Raw genomic sequence first — 27937 nt, forward strand, 5'->3', positions numbered from 1 at the left:
ACATCTGTATAAATGATCTGGTTTTACTTTCTACTACAAGAAAAGAAGCCACTATTTCAAGCAGCATTGCAAGTCACCATGTCTGCTCTTTATTTACCTCTTGCTGATGTGCTTTCCTGTGCAGGCTGCTCTTGAAGGTTTTCAGTTACAGACTCATTCGATAATAACTCTCCATTTGTTTGTGGCTTAAGTTCTTTGTTCCGTACTTCACATGCTTTCAGACCTTCATGAGGTGTCCTGGTATGACCCTGTCGTCGTGAATCTGCCTCGTGCATACAGCAGTTGAAAGGCCCATTTCCTAATGGTCTGGATGATTTTAAGGGAACGGGCAGACGGGACTTCTTGGGCAGGTAAGCAGAATCAGTCTGAAAAAGGCATGGAATAAAACGGGAGACTGGTAGCTCATATGCAACAGTCAAGTAAAGGAGGTATAAAAAAGACATTCCAGGAAAAATAAAAATTTTCCAGTAAGATCAGCCAGCTGTCACATTAAATAGTTTTGAAAATGAGATCTCAAAACCCTTGCCACGTGGAAAACAAACATTCAGAGAGAAAAAACACTATCCCACTGGTTCAATTTTCTGGAAGTGCTGCTTATACATCCACAGCCCCACAGTGAATGGCTTCCAGTTCATGAAGCAAATTCACCATTGACTAGCAAAGGGTTTTAACCAGTAGGAACATTAGTTAACTTTCAATCTGTATATGCCCTAGGAAAATAGTTTCTCACCCAAATCAACCTCTCTAACTGCTACTTCCCAATCTCCTGATTTATATCATAAATGTCTGACAGGCCAGTAACTGTTTCCCTAATTATTATTTTTTTTTAAATTTAGGATCCTCCTAATTTTTCACAAATTCCTGAACTTATTTTCCTTTCCTTTTGTCTCCACTCTACTTTGTACCAGCCCTCGTTCATACCTTTGAGCAAATCAACATAGCTCTGTATCAGCCACAGAGGAAATTTATTCTGCCATAGAGAAATTCTTTATGAACAACAATAGCTTCTTCACCCATACACTCTACAAATTGCTTCCGCAGGATTCCCGTTTCCTAATGTAATGGACATTCTGTCATTGGAGTTAAATTTCTTAAGTTACTACATTTTAGCCTCTTACCTTTTGAAAACTCTGCATAAAATGAACGTGTCCTTGTTTAAACCATAACATTGTGCTACCTCCAAAAAGATAAAAAACATGCTATATGTTGATGAGAGTTATGGAATTGTGTGTAATAATAATAAAAGTCAATAATGGCACGTTCAGACAGATTTAGTTTATTTTTTTGCTGTTCATTTGCTCCACCAGTGTCATAAGTCCCGTAATTTCTTTTACCACCCAATGTATTCTGAAATACCTTTCCACATTCATTTCTTAGCAATTATAGTTCTTACACAATTTAAAATAATAAAAAGCAAGTTCCATTTTCCTAATGACATCCTCGGTTCCTTTTGTACATACATGAATACAATATCATTCAGAGGTTGAAAAATAAATCCAGGCGGGATGAACTTCCTGCTAGTTTTCCTAAACTGAACTAATAATATCGAACAATTTCCAGCTGTCTCAGGGCTGTTGTGTAGACGTATACATCACCCAGATTATCCAAAGTCCAGTTCAGCTGGCTACATGAAATTATTTATAAAAGCCATTCAGAAGCAAATGATACACTGCACTAGTCCAATCAAGAAAGCTTTTAAAGCAACTGACTCAGGGATTGCATTGAGTTTGCAACTGACTAAACTAGAGAAGAATCTGGAAAATGATACATCAAAATAGTATACTGAAACTCAGTGAAAACAAGAACTTGAAAAAAAGAGGATAGCAGAGAGAACATTAGGTATTCCCTGTGGAGGGCAGACAGACCTTTACTTGCCTTCAGAGAGATTGTCCTTCATTCCTGAGAGATCAGACCAGCAACTCAAAGACATGGTTAGCGTTTTTAGGCAAGCCATCACAAGCAGATCTTCATGAAGAGACCAGCCAGGATCTCAAAACTCTTCCCCCTCTACTACCCATCCTCGCTCTCCTGTCTTCCACCTGCCCTCATCTCCTCCTGTGTTCCTGCAGCCAGCTGCCCTGCATGGCACCAACACAGATGAGGAAGCACATGCACTCCTCTGTCTCAGCCTGGCCACGGCATCCCAAAGATGTGGGAACGGCCGTCACAGCAGCCAACCAGCCAAACACCACTGACCAAACGCCTAATAGACTACGAACATTAACAATAGCCCAAGAACATTTCCATTATTATCCTCTTTCCTCCCCAAACATAACTTGTTTTAGAAGAATTACTGCCAACAAGGAAAGCTTAAAAGACTAATAATGCACTTGAAGGTACTGTGGCAGATTTTGACTACACGTAAATTGTTTGGTGAAACAAGACAGTTTTTGTGAGTTACTTAAGTTTTGATTTTTCAGGGGTATCATGACTTATTGTTAAGACTGGCATGAATTGTCTAGGGTGTTTGCCAGGGACCAACTGTGCAAGCCAAAAATCTTTTCCGTAAAATCCCAAACTATACTGAAATATTTATGCCTGTACAGAACAAAGTCTTATCAACTTCTCTTGGCTTACAAGCCCCTTCCTTCAGAAAAATGAATCCAACAAGAACAAGCCAGAACAAAAATGAGTTGCTCCCAATTGCTAGCTCACAGAAATCTCTTGATCACTAAAGTCATGAAAACCATTCTTTGGAGAAGGTGCTACAACATTCTCTATTAGCAGTGTACAAAATCAAAAGCAATACTCTCCTTTGTCTGCTCTGCAAGAGCTAAGATCTTCAAAGAGATTTCAACTTTGCTTCTGCAACTGCTACTGAAACAATACACATGAACTCTTCCGTAGACACTGCTTTCCCACCTCTTTGTTTGGGATCACAGACTGCCTGCATACAAAAGGCTCGAAAACTTATCTGGCACAAGCAAATTACGCCTGTACTCAAAAAAAAGATTCTGTGCACTTAAGTTCCAAACAAACATGACGACCTGCCCCCACAGTTTTGTATAGTACTACTGGTCATGGTTCTCTAAAAGCAAGACACAATGATGAGATGTTATTAAAAGCCTAAAATTAAGATTCGAGTTTGTTGAAATCCACCATTAGCTCTTCACCAGCATGCTCTCAGACATCACGCAAGTCTTCAATCTTCCAGAACACATTTGCCATTTAGACTTAATAAGCCATCAGTTCAGAACACTCTGATTCTGCACGTTATGAGCATCTATGCAGAGACAGAAGGTAGTACAGAATCACGTCACTCTGCTATAAACTACCTCTTTTTCCAAAGCTGTAATATTTACTAGTATCTGTTCCCAGTGAGGATTGAAATTCAATTAATTAATGTTCTAAAGCACACTGAAGTATGTGATGAAAAGCTCTGAACGTTAAGAACAATTATCTACAATATATTTGGCTTACATCTCTTTTTCTAATTTTAAAAATTACACAAAAGCAAGATTTAATATTAGAAATGAAACATATTTTTCTCTTTTATACATCTATTCCCCAAGTACCAAAAAGAGAATCTTAAATAAACTTACTTCATTTGTTCTCCTAGTAAAAAAACGTCTTTCATGCTGTTCACCCTTCTTATACACATTTTCTTGCTGATGTTCTCTTTCTGCATTTAATCTTGAATATATTTTTTTGTCTTCTGAGGCTCCTTTTTTGTCTTCATGTTTGAATCTCATGACATTACTCTCTAAAGTCATTGTTTGTGTAGCTGCATCTTTCAATTCCACTTTCAACAACTCAATATCCTTATTAATCTGTGGCATTGCATCCGGATAAAGCTTCTCTTTTCCATCAGAAGTTGATTTCAATTCTACTTGCTGCTTTAAGAATTTATTGACCTGCTTGAAATGTTTGAGTTCAGCTCTTAGTTGAATAATCATTTGCCTAAGATCTTTTTCATCCTTTTTCTCTACATCTTCTTCCTCAGTTGTGCCCAGATGATCTAACAGTTCATTCACAGTCTTCATTTGTTCTTGTCTGCTATACTCAGGAAGGAGGAAAGAAAAGGCATGAATTTTTATTTTTATTTAAGCAAACAAGAATACCTTCTAAGAAATCCTTTTGCAGTGTCTTGACATCTTTGAAATTCCCAGGAGATTCCATTTTACTCACTAATGAATTACTCACTAACGAACAGTTTTTGAAACCTTTTCACGACTTGAGTTGTATCATAAATTACCTCATCGATGCTTTTCTCTATGTATGACCATATATGCTCTACTACCCCTTTCCCCATTCATGAACAAATACTAGATCTCTGGTAACTAAATCAATTGCGTACATAACATAGCAATATAAGAAATAAGAATGGCTTTTCGAAAGAGTTTACCCTCTGACTGAACTACCTTAAAAATAAAATTCTGCCAAAACCACAGGAGACTAAGATGTTGAGTTTTTCTGAAAATGTATCCCTTCATGTATTTCTAATGTAACATGGAAGATGGAAACTGAGAAAGCAGCCAAAAGCCCGCAAAAACAGCTCACTACAGACCACCAAATTGCCCCACGGATAACTAGTGATCCACGGACAACAGTTTGGAAAGCAACATTTTAAGAGAAATGGAAGTTAATATGAGACATTTAAAGTATAAGCAAGCCCTCAAATTCTACAGATGATTTCATGTGTCCAATAGAGAGCTGTTTGTACCACTGAACACATAAACCAACATTTAAAACAACTGCATTTGTAGAGCTAGCATTTGAAATGGTAGAAGCTAACTAGGCTTTTTATGTCTTTCTCTGGAATCTAATGTCATTAGTGAGAATTAAGTTATGCAAAGTACAGGCTCAGCCGCAGTCAATCTGGTCATTTATACTTGAACATAGAAAAGATTACACACTAGAGTGGTAAAGATGATGGTGCTGGAATCACTTATTAGCAGACTTTTAAGTAAAGTTAACAAATAAAACAATGTTATCTATTCATCTTCTAAGAGAGTCGTATCTCCTCATTTACCACTAACTGCTGCCTCAACAACTAAGACCATTTATGCCTGTTGAAGAGTTTTAAATAATAATGTAAAAATATAGAATTACTTGAGTAAACTCAAGTGCAGTGGATGCTGAACACAGAAAACAGGATTTGACTCATATAATTCCACAGGATATTCTGCTACCAGCACTGCTGAGCACAACGTAGATGGAAGGTCATTCCCATTGCTCTCCAGAAACCACTGCGGCTGAAGGAACAACACTGACAAGCACTGAAAGAAGTTCCGTAATAGTGTACTGAGTCATTACAGTGTGGCGAGAACTAGGAAAGGAAAATGAAAATGATCTCCAGCAAAGCTCTAATTCAGTTTGCAACCAGGAGATTAAGCGGTGTAAGCATGAAATTCGGAGAAACAAAACTAATCAGGGGGTGTTTTTTCAATACACCCTTTTCTTTCTTGGTGTTGTCCAGTTCTCATGGAAATGACCATTTCAGCTGGGAACTGATAAAACCAGTGTAACACACACTTGAAAAACATTTGTTACAGATTTAGTTCCACAAGTAGTGTATAAGCCCCATTTTCTCTGGTGTGAAAAGAGACCTATATACTTACAACATGGTTCCTCTCAGTAGAGTCCTACACATGGTTACACTGGAATAACCAATTAGTCAACTAATTGGTTGGGCCCAGCACATGGGCCCAGACTCCCTAAACTGCTGACAGAGAGTAAACCTCTGTCCAAGCAGCTCAGATGAAATGGCACAGGCCAAAAAGTGTAATGTCCACTCAAAATTAGTGCTGTAAAACAGTCATTGTAACTTCAATTCCTCCATCTTCAGTTCCTTCAGTTCCTAACACATATAATTTTTACAGCAGTACACCTCCGAGGCCTGTGCTCCTAGGGGTGGTTTTTTTGTTGGTTTTTTTTTTTTTTTTTTTTTTAAAAAAAAAGAGAAAAAAGTACCACCTATTATCATCTGAGCCCTTTAACACTGCCAGACCCCATCCTGCAAACAATCAGTCCCTACAGTAAAGCTCCATATATCAGTAACTTTGGAGGTTTTTTTTTTCTTGTAATGGGTTTTTCATAAGGATTTCTACTGATAGTATGTTTCCTAATTACTTAATTGCATGATAGACTAAAATGGCTCTGAAGGCGCCTTGCCAATCTCTCAGGTAAATTAGACAGTGCCATTATCTAAATTCACTTTAGCAAAATTACCTTATTCTCTTCTCAAATAGAAATACTGTCAAAAGCAGTGCATATCCCTCATACTTACGTAGATTCCAGTACAGATGTTCTATTTTCTCTTAAAAGAGTTGTGAGCAAGTTCTCTTCTGTTTCATGTTCACTCATTCCTATTCTGCCAAAGTGTTTGCCAGTTGTATCATGTTCAAACTGAGGCTTATTTGGACTCCTATAATGCCTATCTTCGCAGAAACTCTCTGAATAGCCCGGTGGAGTTATCTGTTAAAAAATTGCAAACATTTTATTATTACACAGGTATGTAATGTTCTATTAAATTCAGGGCTGTAATCTTTTTGTAATCGGGTTATGTAATTCCTGATGCTCTTTATCTACAGACGTTTCACTTACTATTTATTAATAGAAAAACTAATTAACATCTATTTCATATGATTAATTCATAGTGATCAGTTGTTTTGTAAGTAGTATGTAGATTTCCCTGAAGGTCTTTATCTATGAAGAGGTAGGAAACTTCTGGAATGTGGACTGCAGACTGAAGCTAACTTTTTTAGTTCAGCTTTGACACATCTGTCTTTACAGTTCCAAATTCTGTCCTGGCATCTTCAGATGCAAGCCCCTGATGGCCAGGGCAGGATGCAACTTGAAGTATTTAAAAACTGCCAGCTTTTCCTATGAAACACTGCAGGCGTGTCCTAGGAAATTTCTACATGGGTTCTCTCCAGTAATTCAACCCCCATTTAAAATCAACGGAAGTCTCCTCTATCAATTACCTTAGAATTTATACCGGATTCGGATACAATTTCCATCAGTAGACATCAACAGCAAGACACTAAGATGTTTAAGAGTCAAGAGCACCTTTACAATATATCACTTACCTGTTTATCCACCTCAGAAGGAAAATCCAAAGATACTTGAAGGCATACCTAGTAAACAGAGAAACACAGAAATTGCAAATTTAAAAAAAAAAAAAAAAAACACAGAAAATCATTATTCTTCAACATTAATAACAAAAATGCCCGTTTTGTGCCATATTTTAGCATGTTACAATGTTTAAACCAGAAGTGGAGTACCGTATCCAGCTTTGGAGTCCTCAGCATAAGGACATGGACCTGTTGGAGCAGGTCCAGAGGAGGCCACAAAGACGATCCGAGGGCTGGAGCACCTCTCCTATAAAGGCAGGCTGAGAGAGTTGGGGTTGTTCAGCCTGGAGAAGAGAAGGCTCCCGGGAGACCTTATAGCGGCCTTCCATTGTCTGAAGAGCGCCTACAAGAAAGCTTGTAGAGGGACTTTTTCCAAGGGCATGTAGTGATAGGATGAGGGGGAACGGCTTCAAACTGGAAGAGGGGAGATTTAGATTATCAGGAAGAAATGTTTCCCTGTGAGGGCGGTGAGCCCCTGGCGCAGGGTGCCCCGAGAAGCTGTGGCTGCCCCATCCCTGGAGGTGTTCAAGGCCGGGTTGGACGGGGCTGGGAGCAACCTGGGCTGGGGGGAGGTGTCCCTGCCCAGGGCAGGGGGGTGGGACTAGATAATATTTAAGGTCCCTTCCAACCTAAACCATTCTATGATTCTATGATAATTTGTACTATAGGCCTGACTGCAATGGAGGCTGAAGATCAGTGTGTGTGTACGTAAAGAAACACATGACTTTTAGTCATCCCCATTAAGGAAGATTTTGAGTACTCGAACCAGAGAAAAGGACCAGAATGAAAGCTGCAAAACCCTATCAGCAGAAAAATCTAGGAAAACGCTTTCAGAAACTCTTTAGGAAAACAATTAGTTGAAAGCAAAATCAGATACCAAGAAAAGTATGCTTTGTTTGCAAGAGACTTTGTGTTCTAAGAAAATAAGAATTTTTAAAGGCATGCAGAGATAAGAGTACTGTAACAGAATGTACCCAGAGCAGAGTCCTACCTGACTGACCCTCTCAGAAAATTGACTATTCTGCATCTTCCTGTCATTGTCACCATCTTCAGTCTGCATCACAGGCTCCTCTGTTGTTTCAAGACACTACACAAAGTATGGAATGATGTGAAAATGCAGCACCAAAAAAAATACTGTGATATGAAACATGCATAAATAAGTCAGTGACATGTCTTAAAAGAAAAATAAAAAAAGCCTGTAATACAAAGTAACAAACACCAAATTAGATTTCTTCAACAAGATCAAAGAAAATTAACGTAATTCCCAGGAATGACTCATACTAAATACAGTGAAACTTTATCTTATTCATTCCCTTATTTTTTTTAACCCTTTCTCCTCAGAATTTACAAAAACTATAAAAATCACTTAACCTCTTCTGGCAAAGGACCCCTATCTTCAGTCATGTTCACATGGTGCCCATTTTATTTTCCAATTTCCAGAATTTATTTTCATTTGCTACACAATTTAGGCTCTTCTCCAGCAGCCAAGAAGTAGACGCTTTAAAAACAAAGCACAAGCAGCTTGCTATACACTAAAAAGATTTACTGTAACACTGAAGGTTACAGTCTGCTTTGCCTTGCCTAAATTTGCCGATTTGTAGCAAATGGTGCCAAATCATCTTTTTCGCCCTATTTGCCACAGAACCCAATCCATCTCCCATCACTAATATTTGCTGAGCAAAGCGGAGGAGGAAGACTCAGCTTTTTGAGTAGCAGACCCCAAGTTCCTGACATCAGCATAACTGACAGCAAGACCACAATCCCTTTGGTTTGCTGGATGTTACACCTCAGCAACAGATCTGCAAGCAAGGGATGAGACCCACACGTCGCTCCTCTCCCACCAGCAGTGAAGATCACTACTGAACGAGCTTCATTTACACACAGCTCACAAACAGTATTTTCATCTCGCAACTCACCTCCGCTACTCAGTTTCCTCTGGCTACAGAGGACAGAATTCAGCCTCGCCTATGTTGGTTTAATACTGATCATAAGAAAAACTCGTATTTACAAAGAATTATATTCAGTAGCCACGTTCTGGCACAGCCTGCCACAAAACAACCCGAGTAAAAGGACAGTCTTTCATCGCACTTTGGGATCCACCATGAGTGATCTGCAGCTACCACGTTCCACTGCTCCCCTGTGGCAAGACCAGATTGGAAACTTATATCATCTTGTTTTATAGCAACATTTCCCAGTCTAACAGAGAAAAATAGATATTTAAGATCTTTGCTGCTAGATTCTCATTAAAAAGTAGAAATGTGCAAGAGTGACGGTAAATATCAACGATGCTATGCCTAATATGCCTAAAGCATAGGTAGGATGCAGCACAGTGGAATAAAACTTTCATTAGATCAAAATTTTAGTCTTAAAGCACTCATGGCAATAATATGTCACTGCTGTGTGTAACAGCCATATTTTGGTGTGACTTGGGCTAAAGAAAAATTACCTTAAGACAAGAAAAGCAGAATCTTGAGCATAGTCACAGAAAACTGAGATTACAGGTACAGAGACTCAGATGACAGACCGAAGAAAAGAAACTGGTGTCTAGGGGTCGTGGAAGTGATATTTACAGCTTCGATGGATATACAGCGCGGTGCTGAAACTTCTGACATGAAAAGAGAAACCCGCTTCCCCAGTACCACATGCTGGAAAGTCTTGGCTCACAGCTTGTCAATCCAGTTGCAGACAAACGGGGTTCTGCAGGGAGTGTTATTTTTGCTTTCTAAGAACACTGGGAATTGAATGTATGTGTGGGCTTTGATTTTTTTTTAATTAAGTATGCACAGAATGTATGCCCATATATATATATACACGTGTGAAATAAATGAGAAAAGCCTTTTTATCTTCCAATCCCTAGCAGTATAAGCAACCCTAATGGTTTTAAGTATGAATTTTAAAAGCAGAACCGGTGGTGCAGCATATTAATATATTTGCCTTTTACTATTAGAAATCTACATTGAAAACTAACTTCCAAGTCATGTTTGAATTATTTTGGTATTTTTACTCAGACTTGGTTTTCTAAGACAATGCAAAGTAAAGGCAATCTGAAAACTGCAGGAGGACACAGATAGGATTGTGGTATATAGCAAGGGCATGCATGGTAACAAGATCTTTTCGTTTTAATCACACGATGCCAAAAGTCCGATGATGTTAGCTATTACAAAAAAAACTGTTAAGATTTAATCTCACATGTGTAGATTCAGGACAAACCCTGGATTTTTGTATTAAAAATAAACTTATATGCACATGCAACTTATCCACCCAATGCAACTCCCTTTTATGACTCAACATTTTTTAGTACGTGCTTTTCCCAGGCCAGTATTTGGTTAAATAAGTGATGATTCTTAGAATGCAACTATAACATAAAACCAACAGGTTACGGCACACTATTACAAGAAATGACTGCAGTTTGAGCCTGGTCCTATGGTCCTGTGTCTGAGAGGCTGAAAAGAAACTTTCTGTTCTCCGAGGAATACAACCTAACGTTCAACAAAATATTAAAAGAAAATAAGTGTCTTAAGGCCAGAAGAGAAGTCTACCAAGAATAAGCTGCCTGTTTAAATTATTTCCTTAGAGACTGAAAACCTTGAGAATGTTTTCCTAAATGAACCACTGATATGCTTGGTTTGCAAAGATCCCTGGAGCCCTGAAGGCTGAAATCACCAAGGCTGCTTCTCTCAGAGAAAGCAGATGTTCAGAGGACAGTACAAAAACAACCTTTTCCTCTCCTCCTTCTCCCTCCCTTCCGAACATGAAGCCAAGAAAGAGTACTAGGGGCTGTCAGACCTTTGGGAGATGCCCTGCAGAGGCACCAACATCCAGATTCATCTCATTTGTGCTCTGGCTTTGTGAAGGAAAGAAAGATGGGTTCATTTTAAGAACCTGAGAAGGATACATCTTCCTGTGACTGTCCAAATTCCTCTTATAGCACATATGTTAGTGTCATCTCAGCACTACCTGCCAACAAATTCTAGCCCAAAATACACACAAAAAAATAGAACTTAGGGGTTTTGACAATAGTTATTAATATGCAAAACATGCAGTTGTCACAATCCATAACCCAAAATCCAGGTTGCCATTTCTTGTCAAGACTGATAAAATGGCACCTTTTAAACTAAAAACTTTTAATTCCAGATCCTTTCACTTTTGAGCTCCATAGTGCCGTTATCACTCTGGCATAGGTTAAAATGCCATATTTTACTTTCCTATTTCCTTTACCAGAATGTTGAGGTTTATTTATATTTTACAAGCTTCACTCTTTGCCATTCTACGACTAATTTCACATAGACAACTTCTTAAGTATATGCTAAGCCCTATATGTTCTTTTCATGCCGAGACAAATGCAGGAGCGCACAGTATCTTGTCATGATAATCTTAGCAGAGGGCATGAATTCCTTTGGTATTAACTATAGCATCAGTGGGGGTGCAGCACCCTCTGCAGGATGACGAGGCAAATTGCTAGAAATATTAATCTATTAAGATGCATGCACTCTGAAACAGATTGCCCACGAACTTTTCATGCAAACCTAATACAGGAACATGTGAATTCATTATTTTAATAAAATCCATGGCACCCCTAAAGGTCGATCTATAATTTAAAATGTATTTCAATTAAAGGTAACATGAGTATGCCTTAAAACTGAAAAGCAAGAGTATTTCATGACTTCTGATGATTGCCCCCAGTGCATCTGCAGCATGTATGGTAAAAGACATAACCCTTTTTCCAGAGCCCTGCAGAATAAACTATCCTGCAGAGAAATCATAAATACCACAGTCCCAGCTCTAGAATTAGGCAATCCCTACACACAACTGATTCAAACTATTCCTAACTTTTTGTTCTTTTGAGTTTAATTCACAAACTCAAAACACGAAGTACTAGCACCATTATTACTCCTTTTAATTTCTTTACCTTCATATTCAATATGTGGTTCAAAAGAACAATGTAACTGAAAGCAAAACCCATAACAGAACATGAAGAAAAGTACTACCAGCTACATTTCAAGTAATACTTCATAACAACATAGAAGGTCCGCTAGAATCTACCAGAGCCTCCTGAACATCCTTCATCATTCACACACAGTAAGACACGTAGGGACCCAGCACCCAAAATTCTTCTCAGTGGAAGTATTTTGCCAAGACCTCTTCTTCCCCACAGCTAAAAGCAGTCTTGCCTTTGCGCAAAAGAATGAAACAACCAGCAATGATTTCTTCCTTGCAGCGCTCTGCCATCTACCACAATGTTGGCCACTTCTTCATATGCTTCTACTTTCTACATGAAGAAACAGCCACACGTTTAAGTGACCCAAAGTACTGTTCTTTCTTGTTTGGAAACAGTGAACCCTAGTTGTTTTGTAGATGCAGAGGAGATATGAACTAAGCTCTTACAGAATTAGACACAGCATGAGAATGACTCTTGAACAGTAGACAAGCAGACATTCAGTAATAGCTGAAATGTTATAGAAGATACTGCTTTCTTTGTGAAATTAACTATTTCCTCCCCTTGCAATTTGCAAAACAAATATATCAGACCCAATTAATATTTTAATGTGTAAGTTGTTTCCTTAAAATCAACTTGACGCATCACTGAACACTTGCATTGAGCTGATTCTCTGTTGTGCTAACATCTTAAAGGTGTTTACATCATTAATTTAAAAAGTTATTATAAGGAATTAGCAACCTAAGCCCCAAGGGTTTTACACTCATTCTGCACTGATGTAAGTGATTCCACAAGGTAGATTAGATGTGAGAGTCAGATTCACTACTTTAACACAGAAAACCTACCTCACTGTGGTTTAATATTTTTAGTGCTTCTTTCCCTTGAGAATCCGTTGTACAAAGTCCACGCTGTTTTTTCTTAAGTTCTTGATTAATTAACTGCAGATCCTTAACCATCAAGAGAAGATCAGCAACCTAAACAACCAAAGGAAGAACAAGCAAAACTGGTAACAACCACACTAGTATGAAAACAAATGACGATATACAAATCTCCAGCTAAATCTAAACGGCAGAGTTGGAAAGCTGAGGCTTCCATATCTTCATGAGGCAATCTCCCTACCTATGAAAACACGTATGTATTTGTGAGTTAGTGTTCAAGAAATCTTAACTTGTAAGACTGTAGTTTCCAGCAGTGTTATTAAGTTGAGGTATCAAGTTTCACAACTCAGTAGCAAGAAGAAACCTGAGGTCACCTCAAACCAATAGGCTGATTTGAGAAGAAACGTTTTAGTGCAAGGGAAACCAGCATTACAGAGAAATAGAAAAACAAGTGTTTTTTTCTGAATGCTACTATCTCAAACACCCTTTATAAGCCACAGTCATTCCTGCTAGTTTCACAGATACAAAATCTGAGTGGACAATCACGTTCAAAGCTCTTGAACAGATATGACTGTCACAGACTCACGTAGTATATCAAGAAGGCAATGTTTGCAGAAGAAAGTGAAATCTTTTTATTAGCCCAAGTAACATATTGGATAAAACAGATCAATTTTCAGGCATACAAAGCCTTTTACAAGTAAGAAATGGTTTATAAATGTCTTTTGCTAATGAGCATCCCTGAACCTACTGAAGGGAATATGTTCAGAGATAAAAGTGGTATAACCCCAGAATGGGACTGGGACACAATCTGGGGCTTTTTTTATTGACACCTGTTCAGTGTAAGGCAAACTTCTTTCCTTCAGATTACCCACCTCCAGATTTTGAACACCTGCCTACAATTCAGCTGGTCACAAGAAATATGAAATTTTGCTTATGTTCACTCCCAAACAACTATATTAAAAATAATTCCTTATCATAAACTGGTGCATGGATCAGAGGTCACTGCACAGGATGAGGAGTCAGAAGAACAAGTTTCTGAACCCTGATACTGATTTATTGCGTGACAATGGTCTGCACATTTAATTTCTGTGAATGTCAGTTCTCCTTATGTAGAATGGAGACAACATTAACTTATCAGGGTTATTTTATAACATGCCATATTTACCAAAAGATTTGCAAATCCTGGGATGGAGTGTGCTATACAGAAGTATAGACACCGCTGCCACCCTTGTGATTAATAAAGGTACATACGCGTTGCAGGATACTTAATGCAGAAACTTTTCTTTGGAGCTGGTATACTTCATGGTGACTAAAATACAGTATTGAGTCTGAAATTTGAATCCAGGAGTCTATCATAAAACCTTTGAGCTGACTCTGAAGCTCACATGGTGTAACAAAGACTAAACAGTTCATAAAAGGTGGATCACAAACCACAGAGAACTTCAAATCCTTTCAGAACTACCCAATTGTACCTAAATAATGAAAATGCTTCTTTCTGTGAGATGCACAAACTATAAACGAAGCAGAATTAAGCCATTAGAAACAGTAAATAATAAAACAAATCAATACCTTTTTCTTAAGTTCTTCAAGAGACAGATGGTCTATTTGTAGGCTTAAATGATCTTGCTCTCCTAAACAGATACTCATATAAGATGTTTGATCTCCACAGAAAGACAGTGTTTCATCTGTCAAAATAACCAAGGACAGGAATTATTTCAGAAACTCTATTTGCAGGAAAACACAGCAGAAAGTGCAAAGACAGGACTTTTTGAATAAGAACCTACTAGCAAGGCTGTGGGAGGCCAGTTAAAATGTTTCCTTCCCCAAAATAAGCTTTCTGTTTAATTGAACAAATTTTGTCCTCATATTTCTTTGTGCTTCTGACACCTAGACATGCTGTATTTTCGGTGGCTGTATTTTCTGCGGTTATCAGCATGAGTGGTGATTTGCATATTTAGCATTACAATTAAAAATAATTTTTAGGAAGGATAAGTAAGGCATGAATAGTTATTCCATTTTGACTATACTTTTATGAACATGAACTCAATGTCTCAAGGCAAAATGCCGGGTTAGACAAAGTTACTGAATTTATTTTGCTTTTGGGTCAAAAGATTGCATTAATTGAATTGAAAATAGCTACTTATTCATTTCCTCTGTAACTGCAGGAATTATTTTTTACGTTTCAATAAACACCTGTTCATTTACAATATAGATGACACTTAATTCTATAAATATATCTCATTAGATAGGGAGAAAGCATGTGTAAATTAGGACAAAGAAGAGACACCCAAATGCTACTCCCCGCTCTGCCGCTGATCCCACGGCTGCTGCGAGGACCCAAAGCTTCATGAAGGATTACTGATGTTCAGGGCCTTCATTCCTGGCAGCCTTGCCCGCAACACTGCTGCTCTTCAGAACCCAGGAGTATCCACAAGACCCTGTGGCCCACCCTCCTTGTTCATCATGCCTGTGCTTTTGAGGTTGGAAGCTTTGAAACAGCAGCAGCTTAACTTTTGTCACTTATCATAGCTGTCAAGGGAGTGATGCTAAAATTGAAAATCTAAGCTGAAAGGGGTAAGTGAACAGGCTTTATTGTTATTTATATTTCCCTTATGGAATAAAACAGATACGTCTGTACATATGCAGTAAACTATATTTAACGATGTCCACTTAGATGAATATCTAAGTATATACTAAAAACACCTCCAAAGAAGTACAATAAAAAAGCTAAAAGACAAGTTATATTTAAAAGCTCTACTGTTTCTGAATTACAAAATAACAAAACCTCTGGCTATTTTTTCTCTCTCTGGAAATACTTCTTCTGTTAGGAAGAGTCTAGCCATTTCCTGAGACACAACCTCTTTACCAAAATATTGTGAAATAATTACATTCCACGGTCAGCAAGTGATCCCATGGCCACAGATTTATTCAAAGCCAGGAATCTCCGACTTCTGCAGAAAACACTAAATTCTATGGCTACAAAATTGTAGGCAGCCTGAAATGATCACTGCAGTAGAATTGCTATAGAATTACTAACATTTGCTGCATGGAAAGAGAAAAGCTGTCCCTCTGTATAGGCCCTGATTGCTCAAAGACATTCTGTTACAAATCCCCCAAATAATTCTCAGTATAGAAAGCTGAAAAGAAGTCTTTTCACACCTTTTTCTACTCTAAACCATTTCTTCTCCATCACAGCAAACTCACTGTAATAAAACCAGTTTTATTTTGGGCAAGAATATAAAGAAAAGGGATGGGCTGCACATGTATACAGACCTTGTCGGGTTTTAATACCCTTAATTTGATCTTCTAAGACCTTCTGTAGATTACGATTTGCTAAAACGTCTTCTTCTAGTTGTTTTCGCAACATGAAAATGTTGTTTAGTTCCATTTGCAAGCTATTTATACTAAAAAAAAGGGAAAAAAAATCTTCAAGATTCAATTCAAAACATTTTGTTGTGCACCTCAGCATCTTTTATACATCCGGACTTCCACAAAGAGCCCACTTCACAGTAGCCATTGCTGTTTTTCATCACACAGTTACATCATTTTGGTGCATAAGAACAAATGAATTCCACATAGAAATACGAGACTAAACGTATGGCCTTTTCTTGCTGTTTTGAGCTGTGCTGCTTCTAAGTCAGTTGAAACATGACAGATATATTCTACCAGCCAACTTCTGTGTAATTTCTGTTAAGGAAAATGAAAATTACTAACTTCTGAAAAGTACGCCAGAAAAATATCACTATCACATAATACTGATGGCTCTTGTGTATTCTATTATACGGTGACCATGGAAACTTTGTTCTCTTGCTACAGAACTATACTACATGCTTCACTTAAGGAAAAAAAAAATAAAAATCATGTTTCATTGAAAATATGACCCAGACACAAATAACCGTTTTATTTCTTCATTTATTCAACAGTCTGTAAAAAGACCTTTTAAGGTCTAAATTGTCTCAATTATCTCAATGGGGTGCAAACGCCAAAACTTACAAATGATAATTTGTCAACGTGAATTAATTCTTTAAGCAGCTTTCTTCCAAGGTGGCCACTGAAGCCCTGACTTTAGCATCAGTCACTGCCCCTTGTGCCTCACGGTGCCAGCACCTCTAGCTGTCCCTTGCCAGATCTTCCCCATACCCTTCAACACTATTGACAGTTCCGATCAGTCCATAAAAAGACTTAAGTACACTAAAAACTGAAATTGTAATAAAAATAAATAAATGGGATTTAATACAAAATAAATAACAAGGTGTTACTAAACTCATTGTATTATTTATTTTCACATTTACTTCACTCAGGACTTCAGTGTTTTAAGATAAATTAAGCTGCTGTAGGAATTTCCAGTCCACTGCACAAAATGCCAGAGAATTCAGCAATCTTTTAAAAAAAATTATATCTATCTTACAGGAGACTATACAGGAACATACAGCACTTGCATGAGAATAACAGCATATTGTAGAAACGCATTAATTATACGACAGCATGTATGAAAAGACTCAGTCTGTCTTCTGACAAGTGTGCTGTTGTCAGTGTTTCCTGCACAAGAAACTACTCCTTTAACCAATTCTCCCTCACTCAAGAGCATCTTTGAATAGAGAGCTCTTAAATGGTCAGCAAAAAATTAAGAATGAAAACAAACCAACACATTACGAGAAGCTAAGTAAGCACATTTTCTCCTTTTCATGAGTTAAATGTTTTATAAGAAAAAGCATTGATTCCCTGCTTGGAGAGACAAGAAATGTCTTGGTCTTGACATCCGGTAGTTTATTTTGAAATATAACCATCCAGGTTACTTAAAATAAATAACGCCTAAAAGAAGATATGTCAGCAAGAGAACAGATGTTTGCCTAAAATCCGTGTCACTGCTGATGGCAGTTACACAAATGAGGAAGCTGAATTTATCAGAAGGGCTTGTTTATCAGCTCCCCAGAACTTTGGGGGTTCAAGTCTTCCTTATTGATATTTACAGCACATCTCAGCCCACAAAACTACAAGGAGGAGAAAGGAGAAGATATGCCTCCAACTTCCAGCTATACCGTTGAATCATTGCGCATCCTCTGCAAATAGCTGCATAACATGCACTGCTCTGTGCATCCTATAACTCCTTATCAAGAAAACAGAATTAATGATCCTGCTCCTGATCCTACAGAATTTAATTGGAAAACTCCTATTACCCTAATGATTATAACTACAGTTATAATTTTCCTCATTTGAAAGAAATTCTAGGAAAAACTAGTATCAGAGCTATATTACTTTGTTGTCATTGCTACATAGGGTGTTGACAATCGCCTTACCCACAGCAGGTGTTTCAATAGCAGGTCACACCCTCCACAGGAAATATTAAAACAAACTGGCTTCTTCCTTCATTTGGTGATTGTTCAACAGAAAAGTCTCAAAAGACTCTATTCATAATGGAAAAGATTCCAGTATCGAAAAGAGCTTCTGAGCTGTGGCCCCTCACAAGATGGCATTACTACAAGTGTGCTTAATTCAAACACCAGATCTCATCTACTTTAGTGCTACTAAGTTTACAGTTTCCAAACTACAGTGGTCTGTAAACCAACTGCCAAATACAAACACAGCTGGCAGGTATGAGCCACTGCCTTCAGGCAGGAAGAGTCAGGAGCTGGCTCTCAAATGCTGCCAGTACCTAAGATAATTGTAATTATAACAGCAAAGTAATTTTTTTATAAAACGTTTAAATTTATTTTACCTAAAGACTAAGAATTTTTTTTTATTTTATCATAATGCCTCCTCCTCTACTGCCAAGCAATAGCAGCATACAAAATAGGCCATAGACTTCTTTCTAAAATGTTGTGTTCTTTGATTTTAAAAGCTTAAAAAACACTTGCTCCTGCCATACTTCCGAATGCTTTACATTGAAAGCATACTATACAAACTTAAATTATTCTGTTTTGTTTAACCTTCTCCAAAGTCTTACTGGGTTATATTCTCATCAAAATTCTCACAGCCCCACTTTTAATATAAGCATTATCTGTATTTTAGGAGTAAACCACGGCAAATCATCCAGCACCCAAGAGTTCTCTGTGATTTGATTCTTTCCCTGTATTCCAGCACAGGACATGTACCTCCCCTGAAAACCTAGCTGCTCACTTTGGAAATCTGGCTCATATGAGATTCCAATCCAAACAGAAATATTTTCAGAAACATTTAAGTAACTTAGATAATATAACCCCACTTACAAAAATAGTTGCCTTACAGCTAGTTTATAAAATCACAGAATCATAGAATAGTTTGGGTTGGAAGGGACCTTAATGATCCCCTAATACCAACCCCCGTGCCTTATGCCCAATTGGCTGGTACAAAATCATCACCACTCCGGTTAAGCTGCACCTTTTTTCACAACTTCTGACTTTTGCCCTTTCTAATTAGGTTATCCACCGAAACAGGAAACACACTTACCTATCTGACTCTTTGAAGGTCTTCACTAGTGTAGAATAAATATTTTGTTCCTTTCTTAAAGCAAGGATCAGCTTTTCATATTCAGCTTCTTTATTTTCCTAAATTAAAACAAGAACATACTAAGCTTACAACGTAATTTTTAAGTTTGCCTGTCTACAACTATGTGTATACCTGTGTCCTGAAGAAAACATGAAAGAAGTAGAAATCCAAATTTGCTGAACAGGACTGCCCATCTCCAACGCCTAATATGAATCTGAAAACTATTCACGATACTCATAACCAGCTATTATTAAAGGACGCAAATACTGTTTTGCTATTTACCTACCATGAGCGACATATCTAAGCAGTGGTTCATCACTTTTATCACAGTCCAAAAAGCTCCCCGCTCCCCCCACTTCCCCCCCCCAGCCCAAGCATCCTCACTTCCTAAGTTTACAACTCAGCAGCCCAGAACAACCTGGCAGGCAGCTATTTCAGAGCAGGGGAAGGGAGGGAAGGGGAAGCAGACAAGCACGAGCTCCACACGCACGTTTTAGAATATTGTCCTAACAGTCCTCTCTGTGCTCTGGATAAAACTGGCTTTCTTTGGGGAAGCTGTTTCTGCAAATTCTGTTCCATTTCTGAACAAAGAGGACTGTATCGAGCCAACAAATAAAGGATGAAGATGTCAGACACACACCCGTTGAGTTAGCTTTCCACACACAGCTGGATCACTACAAGCTGCTTCTTTACTTGTGCAAAGAAAAGAAAATTGTTTACCTGCAGTCTTGCTCACAGAAAGTATATTATTATTATTAGAATAAATCCAGACTCCTATGCTACATTCTCAGTAAGAATCCACTAATTTCCCAAGACTTTTTTTCACTCCAAAACAACCACACAGCTACTCTTTCAGCAGGAGGCAAAAAAATGCAGCTATTCAAAAGAGCATTTGCTTGCACTTATTACATAAAAATATCTAAGATATAAGCCGACTCAGAAGAGAAAATAACTGAGATATCTATAGCAAACTTAGATGTATTAATGTCAGACACATATATTAATGCCTCTGTTCGAGAAGAATAGTAGGTCTTGTTGCCTCTCTTGGTTTTCTTCTTCGCCTGAAAACTGAAAGGAAGAACAAAAAAAGTGCCACAGCAAAGGGGGAATGTGTATGGCTCTAGTTTGACAAGATAACTCTGGAGAGCAAGAATGAAAGGTAATTCTATTTTCTCCATATTACAACCTCAAGACTGGAAACTAAATTCTCAAGAGATACTAAATCATTAGTGAACAGATCATTAACAAGGAAGAAATCTACACTCGGGAGTTTTAAGCAGCTGTTATTACTCCAATTCCAATTCCTAAGGAAAGAACTGCAACAAAAATTCAGCTACAGTAGAATCTCGTTAATTCACACTAACAATGCAAAGACACTGTTAATTTGAAAAATTCAGTATTCTGCAAAGTAAACAGTACAAAAGCAAGGACAACTGTTGTTTGCTTTTAATTATTTACACTCATACTTCACAGTATGCTAGCAAATATGTTAAATAATATTTTGCAAGTGTAATCAAGTTTTGATCCAATTACTCCTGTTAAGGTAATCTGCACCTCAGATCTTACTGCAGAAAGAGTAGCTTCTACCCCCTAATGCTACAGATTCTTTGAAGAAGTGACCTTGCCTTTGTACATGTGCATCATGTTCATCTACCATCGTTCCAACGGTAGCTGTATCCTAACAAGTGTTTCCAGGTTCTAGTACAATTTTCACATTAAATACTATTCTGTATATGAAGCGCAAAGTACTGAGCTTCATTTCAAGTTTATCGTCTAGATGAGCAGAGGAGGAGCACACAGCAATGGCTTCTGCTGACTGAGTACTGAGAAACACAAAGGCAAACAGATGGAGGTGGGTGATCCAAAATCCATTAATAAAAGTCTCACAAAAAAAAAAAGTAAAAAAGTACATTTTACAGCCTGAAATAAGGAGTCTCATCAATGTGTTGGAATCGCAGCCTTTCAAGAACAGTCACTAAACATAAAATACACAGATTGCAATTTAACTTGGAAAAAGTTTGATCACAATGACACCGATCAATGACGTAGAAAGCAACAGGAAGAAATAAATCTTTTGACTTAATTTAGTTGGTTAACAGTCTGTTAGAAGTTCTAGTGAACTCTTCCATATGTCTGATACAAGCCTTGCAATTATTACTGAAGACACTACAGAACTACATCCTAATTAAAAGCTCTTTCTGAAGCATTGGCAAAGTAATGTCACTTTGAAGAGTTTACCGTACACAAATTAGATAACAGTTGTCACCAATTGTTCAGGGTCTATGACTGCTGTATTAACAAAGCAGTGTTACACACAGAACCATGCTCCAGCTTCCCTGTTTCCTATGTTACTTTTAGAATTCACATGTTAATTTAGTTCTACATTTGCACCAAAATCTCAGTAAGCTCATGAAATCCTCCCAACTCTCTTCTTCTGAGTAATGGGAGACATGAGCTGTTTCTTAATTCCAAATGTCACAGACTATACACAAATTATTAAATTCTAAATTCGACTAGCTAGGTAGAGGTTAGCAAAATCATGAACAAGTGGTTCTTGATTTTTCAGAATCTTTCATGAATAATAAGGATGTGAAGATACAGCATGAACATCTCTTTTTTTTGTTGTTTGTACATTATTACTGTCATTTTTAAATAAACCGTAGGAGTGAATTATTCCAATCAACTTCCCAACGGTACACAAAACATAAGGCAGCTCTGTAACTTAAATAGACCATAATGCCGTGGGAGTTAATGAAACATTAAACCTCTTGACACATGGTGTGAGGGAAAATGTGTTAGAGGAGATAGCTGCAAGACATCCAGGACCATATTGCAGTGAAAGATTTATATTCCCATGAAATATGGCAATAAGGCAATCTAATACATTAAAGTCTATATTTAAGTCTGAAATACTATTGCTAAGCAGCAGTGATGGAAAACATAACTTATTTTCATTAAAGGTTTCTCAAATTGTAAGCAATGAAAGTAAAAGGTTTATACCTCCACAATAAATAACTTACTGGCAAAGTCACAAGAGTATTTGGTTGCCTCACTGAACACTCTCTTCCTTACAACAACCAACGGGATCATTTCAAAATCTCTGCAGGTTAGAGGATGAATGACTGAGAGAAGGCCATAACCTACACTTCATCGCTGATCCATCCATCCATCCACCCACCCACCAGTACCAGGATCTGGTAATTTCTTCTAACATTGCAGTAATCTTTATGTATGGTCTACCATAAATGCAACAATCACTAAGAAGGTTAAAATTGCTATGGGCCATTGAGTCATATATCTGAAGATGAAAAATACTATAGCAAACGACTTTGTTGGTGACTTTTAGATGATGTCATCTCAACCACAGAAAATGTCACAAAGCTGTTGGCTCTGAGGAACTTATGGCCCTTTTTGGTGATACGTGAGGCAAGACTACTGGACTATGTACTCCAAATATCACTTCATCAGGCTAACTCCTTCAAGATGATTTTTCTGCTAATATGAAAACGATGGGCTACACTAACCACATCCATTCCATCACCAGGCCACGCTCAGTGTCACAGGTAAAAAACATTAAGCTTGAAGTGAGTGAAGACATGGATATTGACAAAAAACATTGCTAGTTTCAGCTATAAGCTCATCTCATCAAATCAGAAATTGAACTACCACCTTGTTTATGTGTTCACAACATCAATTTCAAGAGACTGAAAGCAACAGCTACAATGCACTGATCACTATTTAATAGACAGGACACTTGTTTAAAAAAAAAAAAGTCAACATCACTTTCCATAACCACAAGTACTCAGCAATAGTGTGCACGCTGCATCAATTTCAACAGCCAAGACATGTCCGCAGTACTGCAACAATTGCACCAATCCCAATTCTCACGACACCCATCACCTGCAATGCTCTAGTTACATCAATAACTTTCATGCATTGACTACAATTTCTCCAGCTGCAGCAAATTAGACATTACAACAGTATGCACACAGTATCCTTCAGTTCCCTGACTGCACGGTGTTAACTATTAACTCTGCTACTCCTGCAGAGTAATTATAACCAAAGTCAAATAATGTGCTGATGGTACAGGAATTAGAAAGTGCCTTGTGTCTGCAGAAACATCAGATTTGCCTTGCAGTGTATCAGCTAACTACATTTCCTACTCCACCCTCAAGTAGTATATAAGCTCCTCCTCCCAAAAACAGACATCACAGAAAGGCTGCATTACAGCAAATCCAAAATGAGGGTTTCTACATTTAGAAAAATCAATTTAGAATTAAAACTCATATCACTGTGGCCAGTTATTGCAGTATACACTGTGTGCAAGATTACACATGCAACACAACAGTACCCAGAAGCACAGCTCAAGGACTGAGCAAAGCAAGTTTTCTCAGTTTTGCTGCTTTTGTCAGTAACAAAATGAATGACAAAAGTCTAAAAATCTGCATAAGAAATCTGTTTACCTAACAAATGCTCCAAAGAGAGCTTTGTAAGTACAGGAGTATTGGTTGTGAGAGAATCATAGAATCATTACGGTTAGAATGGACCTTCAAGATATTTGAGTCCAACCATTAAACTAACACTGCCAAGTTACCACTAAACCATGGCCCTCAGCACCACATCTACCCATCTTTTAAATCCCTCCAGGGATGGCAACTCTACCGCTTCCCTGGGCAGCCTGTTCCAATGCTTGACCACTCTTTCAGTGAAGAAATTTTTCCTAATATACAATCTAAACCCCCCCCTTGTCCTGTCGCCCATTACTTGGGAGAAGAGACCAGCCCCCCTTCGCTACACCCTCCTTTCAGGGAGCTGTAGAGAGCGAGAAGGTCTCCCCTCAGCCTCCTCTTCTCCCAGCTGAACAACCCCGGTTCCCTCAGCCACTCCTCATAAGACTTGTGCTCCAGACCCCTCACCAGCTTCATTGTCCTTCTCTGGACACGCTGCAACGCATCAATGTCTTTCTTGTAGTGTGGGGCCCAAAACTGAACACAGTTTCCAAGGTGGGGCCTTACCGGTGTTGAGTACAGGGGGACGATCACTGCCCCAGTCCTGCCGGACACACTAGTCTTGATACACACCAAGAAGAGCAAGAAGAGCATTAAGCACAAAACCAACTAAAGTTTCCACTGTACTTCTAAATTCCTTGGCTGTAAAATATAATTCATTCTGAGACTTCACAGATACTAGAGTCAGCAGTTGCATGACTAACCTAATTATCAGTGCCCTCGCACACTCTCTCTCTCTCTAGCCCATGACAGTGGCTCAAGAATCCAAACTCTAATTAGAAACTGTCATTTATCTTCCCTGGCCTGGGCAAGGCACCCAGCAGAGCTTTGGATGTTGGTTGCTTTAAAATTTATCGTTACATTAAAATAAAGTAAAAAGGTATGATGAAAGAGAGAAAGTTCTGCATCTCTCAATTCAGTTTCTTCAACTTTAAAGATCAGTGAGGCTAGAAGAGCTTGGTTTCTGTTCTCTCTGGTGGGGAGGATCCAGCTGTGCGTTTGTTGAGAGTTGGTGCAGCACTGTAAAGTCATCAAAGAGTCCAAGGCAGCCAATGAGAGCAGAGCTCCGGATAATCTGTGTCCAAAAACTTATGATTAATATGCCGAAGTGGGTTCGTACAGGAGATATCTTACACAGAGGTTGAGCTGAGAGGACAATGGGTTGTGATTAGGTATTGTTCACAATCACTAAGTGAACCAGCAATAGAGAATAGATTGTGATTAGAAGGCGGGTACTGGGTCATTACCATGCATGGCCTCGCTTGCCACTGTTCTCTCTCCTGGTTATACACCTGTACTGGAAGAGGGGTGTACAGAGGAAAGTAAGTATTTGATTTTCATCAATTCTGTATGATTTTCCATCACTCTGAGGTCCCTTCGTGACAGAAGTTATGTGCATGCACTGCAGTTTGTTTTACAGAGGTAGAATTTCTACTCAGCCTTTCACAGATTTTATTTTCTCTGCATGTATATTCATATATTCTTTGATATACTCTGCACTGGTACCCCGGCAAACAATGATGCAGCTTCTTTGCTCTAAGCTTGTCATATAACCCATGACTCAACATGTGCTTGTATCTACCTGAGTTTAATAATAGTGCCCATAACATATTAAGCACCTCATCACTAGTGTGTTCAGAATGTGACACAAGACATAGCACTCATGTTGCATTTGCGATTGGCTCACTTTATTTTAAACATCCTTGAGAAAATCTAATTAAATACTGATATATTATTAAAGAAACAAAATAGCTTTCTTCATCATCATTTGTACATACTAGCCTAATTCTTTTTACTTTGCCTGATGCTTTTGGAGACCTTAACATACTAGGCTGCAAACAACACAAAAGACAGACAAGAAACATACCTTCAGAAGCAACTTACTTGTTCACTAATCTGTACACAACAATAAAAAATGCACTGGAGTCAGCAAGTGATTCAAAAACTTCTTACCAGTACCTGACTTTTTTTTTGCTAGTACAGAAGTGGCGAGTGAAGGGGGAAGAAAATAAATCTACATTTTAAGACTCTGAATTTTGACCTTCAATTTCCAGTACTAACAAGTCTTTTCAATTTCTGGCATCAAGTAAAATAACGGGCATACATTGTCCACCTTTTTTAAGATAGATACTTTTCTGTATTATTTCCTTTCTTCTTTGCTTTAAAGTAGTTTTCTTCTTGCCCTAGACATATCTTCACTCCTACCTATATTTTTTATCCTCAAACACCATTTATCTCCTGCAGTCACTAGCTCTGAGCAATCTTTCCCCTTATCTATTAGAAGTACACAAACTCTCCTCTGCACCTCTCTTCAGAAATGCAGATACCATCACACTCAGGGAAATACATCTAACCTAATGACTGCGAAACTCTTATGTCTTTATGGAAGGCAAAACACTTTACACACTTCCTGAGGGTAAAGAGTTCAGTGATGCCATATAAACTCATCAAACTACAATACTATGTACTCTTATGATACCAGATCAACACCACCACAATCATTCCAATCATACGACACAATTATTAATAAGCCATTGTTATAATTTTAATAATACAGAATATTTCGGGATGGTATTGATCTGAAGGAAAACCAGTCCTTTGCTACATAGGTAAATTACAATGCATATGAGTCTACACCTTTAAGCCAAAGTCAAAATTCTCTTCAATTCGAAGGAAGGTATTTATCTACAAATGGTCAGTTATGAAAAACTCACCTCTAACTCTCTGACTATCTTGATGATTGACTGTTGAGACTGTGCAGCACATTTTTCCTTTACTAAGCCCTCATACTTCAGTTCAAGTTCTTCATTGGCTCTTAGAAGGTTCTTATACTTATTCAGGAGTTCCTGCAATTCTGCATCCTTTTCTCTAACTGTTCCATCCAGTTTCTAACAAAAGAAAACAATGAGACAGTTTTACAAAATTTACTCTAGTTTTATACTGCAGAATAGAGAAACAAACAAAATTCAGGGGAATATCCAAGAATGCCCCAGCACATGTTCTTTACATACCTCACAAAAGAAGAGCTTGACTTAATGTAAGAGAAGCAAAAAAAAAAAAAAAAAAAAAAAAAAATCAAACAGAAGCTTTCCCCAGCTATCCAATCCTTTAAGTACTAAAAAATGTCAAGGCGTGCACCTTGGTCTCCAGATATAGAGCAAGCTCAATTATTACTTTTTGCATTGTTGGTTGAATACCATCAGTACTTTTCAGGGTTATACCTCCAGCTACAAAAAAATTGAGCAGGAATCCATTAACATTCAGGCAGCTCCCTCCTCATGGACCTTATTTTGAATAAGCTCAAAAAAAAAAAAAAAAAAAAAAGAAAATATTTCAGTATCTATACCTATCTATACCTAACCCCCAGCTTCTAGGCTTCAGCACAATAAACTGAAAATCATAGGCACTTCAGAGCTTTTAAACCATCTTACCACAACAGTGAAAATTCTACATAAGTATTAGCAAAGCTTTCTTCCTCCTCTGTCCACACGCTTCATAAAACCCTAACAAGAAATCTTGTTGAATGCTGCACACTCTAGAATTATATGCCTGTTCTGCAAATATAGTATTATAAAAAGTGAAGGATTATCATCAAAATCAACAGTAATTCCAAATACAAATGTGATTTTGTAATAATTCCTCATACAAAATCAAACGATAACTTTCCATTTTTCATTTCAACTTCAGTCTACTTACCTGAAGCAGCAGATCCTTTTGATTGACGTTGTCTGTTAGCCGCTTGATAACTAGTTCTTGGCTCTGCAACTTCTGATTGCTTTCACTCAAAAGAATATTGTAATGATGTTCAGCTGCTTTTTCTTTCTCAGCCATTTCACCATGTAATTTCTCTAGTTGATTTCTAAGGTCCTACAAAAGAAATGAAACTGAATATTTGGCAAATCAACTTTAAAAAAAGTTTAAGACTAACAACCCACATTATTAGCTTAACTCTCCATTGCTTAAAATTATTCATATTGCCGAATAGTCTGGAGAATGTATTTAAGCAAGTATTTTTCTCTTAGCATCAATGAACACAATTAAAGAAAGAAAAGTTTTAGATGAGGTTGTCAGTAT

At 37.9% G+C, this 27937-nt stretch overlaps 1 protein-coding gene across 1 annotated transcript in view; it reads right to left on the minus strand.

Annotated features, from left to right (window-relative positions):
- CDK5RAP2 (CDK5 regulatory subunit associated protein 2) overlaps positions 1-27937 on the minus strand; it is an 84748-nt gene that overhangs the window by 32299 nt on the left and 24512 nt on the right. Inside the window, exons 13-23 of the mRNA XM_082492770.1 lie at positions 27560-27730; positions 26578-26751; positions 19317-19414; positions 16164-16294; positions 14460-14575; positions 12858-12986; positions 8068-8163; positions 7032-7079; positions 6230-6417; positions 3543-3996; positions 98-365 (exon numbers count right to left, since the gene is read on the minus strand). Of these exons, the coding sequence (XP_082348896.1) occupies positions 98-365; positions 3543-3996; positions 6230-6417; positions 7032-7079; positions 8068-8163; positions 12858-12986; positions 14460-14575; positions 16164-16294; positions 19317-19414; positions 26578-26751; positions 27560-27730 (1873 nt within the window). The remainder of the gene's footprint in view (positions 1-97; positions 366-3542; positions 3997-6229; positions 6418-7031; positions 7080-8067; positions 8164-12857; positions 12987-14459; positions 14576-16163; positions 16295-19316; positions 19415-26577; positions 26752-27559; positions 27731-27937) is intronic.

The sequence above is a fragment of the Vanellus vanellus genome (assembly GCF_965231255.1).
Source record: "Vanellus vanellus genome assembly, chromosome: 18".
Taxonomy (NCBI): Eukaryota; Metazoa; Chordata; class Aves; order Charadriiformes; family Charadriidae; genus Vanellus; species Vanellus vanellus.